We start from the raw sequence: 3,324 nt of genomic DNA on the forward strand, positions 1-3,324 counted from the left end.
CGGCTCTCTTCTTCTGAGTCCGCCCGATGGCTTTTAGATTGGCCCTTCCACGACTGCGCGGGTGGCAATAACATTGGGCGGCTATGATCTGGTGGCTATGATCTGGTACTGTACAGATATTACCGCTTGAATACGGCAATAGGAGATCGGACAAGGGCAGCGGGCGGCATGCATGTTTAGCCGGGTGAATAAGGGACCTCAGCCCGCCCATCTCATGCCCGTGCAGGATTCCGGATCAGCGCTGTAGGAACGACGTTCTCTGCAAAAACGGCGATCTTCTAGAACAACAGGCCGTCAGACTCTCCTAAGGGTCACACAGTATATAAACAGAGAGGTTTGGCCGATCACGGGCCCAGTGGAACAAGGAAAAAAGCATGATAGAGTGATCCAAGTACACAACACCGACCAAACACCACCCACCGGCGACTCGGCCTGCCAAGCTACTAGCCATGCATGGACGCACTCTAAGTCTAATTGACCATGGCCTTAGGGGTCCATTTACCAGGAATATCTCTCGAAACGGCCTTGCCACTTATCCAACGCCTTCGTCCGTACCGTTACACTGCTTCCCCGCAAAGAACCCTCTGCTCGGTACTTGAGAGAATGTGCGGCCAGGGTGCACGCAGTCTAGACAGCTCAGCCGTGAGCAGTGATAAAGCCTGTTGACCCCTTTCCCCATCCAGGGTCTTGTTCGAGAGGGTACTATTATTTGCTTCTCGGTGTGTGGGCTTCTCGAAGACACCACCACCTCTCTCCCCTGGACCGCATCCATCAACTTCAACAGTTGCGGCTTGACAGGTTTTTCTTTTTTTTTTTTTCGAGCTCAGCGGCTACCAAGACAAGAAATAGCAGCTGCCCACGATGAAGGTCTCAGCTAGGGCGATCTTGCCGTTCGCGGCTTGGATTGCGGCCGAGGCTGCCGTAATCCGGAGCGCGCCCGACGGCACGCCGCTGTCCGAGTCGGCCCGGGCGGTGGTGCGCGCCGCCGGCCCCAGCGCGACTTGCGAATGGTTCACGCAGCCCATCGACCACAAGAACGCGAGCAATAATAAGTCGTGGCAGCAGATCTACTGCGTCGACCCTCAGTGGTGGACGCCGGGGGCTCCGGTAAGCAGCGGTCCCCTCCCCCTTCCCCCCTCCCCCCTTTTTCCTCTTTCTCTCCCCTTTCTTTCCGCCCGCTTTGGCGAGCGTCGTCTTGCCATTGTGCTAAAACCGTTCTTGGATGTCTTACTAGGTCGTGCTCATGACGCCCGGCGGCGAGCCCATCACGTGGGCCGTCAACTCGGCGCGCGGATTCTCGTATTTGAAAAACACGACCCTGGCGGGCAGGTATGCCCAGGAGCTCGGGGCCGCCGCTGTCGTGGTTGAGCGTGCGTAATATCATACCTTACACACCCTGCCTGCTTGACCTCGGCAACCTTACTTTCGTGCCCGTGCTCGTACTCGAAACGGAGCTCAAGAACAAGGAAATGGCCCGCTAAGGCCCAGGAACACTACACAGATCGCTACTTTGGCGGATCCTCCCCATACGATGGCTTCGACGCCGAGACGCTGCAGTACCTCACCCTGGAGCAGGCGGCTGCGGATCTAGTCAACTTTGCGCAGAACGTCACGTTTCCCTTTGACAAGGAGCAGACCAGCGTGGCCTCCAAGGTGGTGAGTTTACATTGATTGATTCACTAATTACACGCATATGCATGTCTATCTTCTCGAGAACTGACTTTCTCGGTCTCTCTTCTCTCTCCCCTTCTCTTCCCGAGAGAATAGCCCTGGGTGTACTGGGGGTCCTCGTACTCGGCAACTCTGGGGAGCTGGATCGAACACCTGCACCCCGGCGTCTTCCACGCGTACCACCTCAGCAGCGCCACCGTCCAGGCCAACACGGAGAACTGGTACTACTACGACACCATCCGCAAGGGCATCGACGCCCTGCGCAACGACACGCGCTGCAGCGCCGCCCTGGAGGAGGTCGTCGACTTTGTCGACCGCTTCCTGCTCGCGTCGCCCGTCAACGAGACCGAGACGGACGCGCTCAAGCAGTATTTCGGCGCCGTCTTCCCCATCGCCAACGACGACTTTGCCTAGTGGGTGCTCATTTAACTTATTTCATTGACTTATCACTCCTTGTCTGTGAGCACGCTGACACCTCTCTCTCTCTCTCTCTCTCTCTCCTTTTTTTCTCCCTCTCTCCCCCAGTGCCATCGCCACGCCCTTTAGATACTGGGAAGAACGCGGAGGCTACCGCGCCGTGCTCGACATGTGCGACGGCATCGTCGGCTCCGACGCGACCGAGGAACACGAGGTGCTGGGCACCATCCCGTCCTCGGTGGGCAACTACGCCGCCTACTTTCAGACGAACTTTCGCGACTCGAGTGAGTGTGACCCCGTGCCCCCCCCCCTTTCCCCCCCTCATTTCCCCCAAACCTTCCCGTCCCTCCTCTCGATTAACCAAGATGAAAAAAAAAAACCAAAAAAAACCTCTAGCATGCACGTACCTGGACGTCTGGGGCCAGAAGGACCCGCTGTGGTGCCTGGACACGCACGACCCGCTCAACCCCTTCATCGAGGCGCGCACGCTGGGCAACCCGTGGCGGACGCGGATCTGGTTCCGGTGCAACGAGCCGCTGGCGTCGTGGGCGACGGGCGCGCCCCGCGACCGGCCCTCCGTCGTCTCGCGCCGCGTCGACGCCGCCTACTGGCAGGCCCAGTGCGAGACGCACTTCCCCGCCGTGGGCGGCCACAAGTACGGCAGCGCCGACGGCGTCCGCACCCCCGACACGCTCAACGCGGTGGCGGGCGGCTGGGCGCGGCAGTCCAGGAGGGTCATCTGGACCGTCGGGTGAGTTTTCTCTATTTTTTTTTGGGTTCCTTCTGTTCTTTTGTTTCCCCCTCTTTCCTTTCATATATAATATATCCAACGACTAGAGAGAGTGTGTGCGTTAATCAAATAATTATCAGCGAGTTCGACCCCTGGCGGGCCACCAGCATGGCCAGCGAGCTCCGCCCCGGCGGCCCGCTCGAGTCGTCCGGCGACGTCTACGTCTTCGTCATCAAGAACGCCGAGCACGCCGACGACGCGCTCACCGAGGCGGGCCTGGCCAACCTCAACCTGCCCGTCAACCCGGAGGTGGTCAAGGCACAGCAGCAGAGCGTCGGCATCGTCAAGGAGTGGGTCGGCCAGTTCAGACCCGGAGGCGACGAGGAGGGCTCGGATGAGTGACCGGGCACCTTGCTTGCCTAATTAGCGCTTTAGGCAGGTTTGTCGGATTGCTCGGTGTGGGAAGCTGACTGACTGGTTTCTCTTTTTTTTTTTTTTTTTTTTTT

At 58.7% G+C, this 3,324-nt stretch overlaps 1 protein-coding gene across 1 annotated transcript; it reads left to right on the plus strand.

Moving 5' to 3' along the window:
* Positions 1-861: 861 nt before the first annotated feature.
* Positions 862-3,220, plus strand: P884DRAFT_192482 (serine carboxypeptidase S28-domain-containing protein; the record flags this gene model as incomplete). Its single annotated transcript, XM_069437681.1, has 7 exons — positions 862-1,107; positions 1,235-1,370; positions 1,502-1,656; positions 1,768-2,084; positions 2,197-2,372; positions 2,485-2,839; positions 2,959-3,220. The coding sequence occupies 7 exons, from the start codon at positions 862-864 to the stop codon at positions 3,218-3,220; spliced, it is 1,647 nt and encodes a 548-aa protein (XP_069300755.1).
* Between the last annotated feature and the right edge of the window lie 104 nt (positions 3,221-3,324).

The sequence above is a fragment of the Thermothelomyces heterothallicus genome (assembly GCF_042370625.1).
Source record: "Thermothelomyces heterothallicus CBS 202.75 unplaced genomic scaffold P884_scaffold_3, whole genome shotgun sequence".
NCBI lineage: Eukaryota > Fungi > Ascomycota > Sordariomycetes > Sordariales > Chaetomiaceae > Thermothelomyces > Thermothelomyces heterothallicus.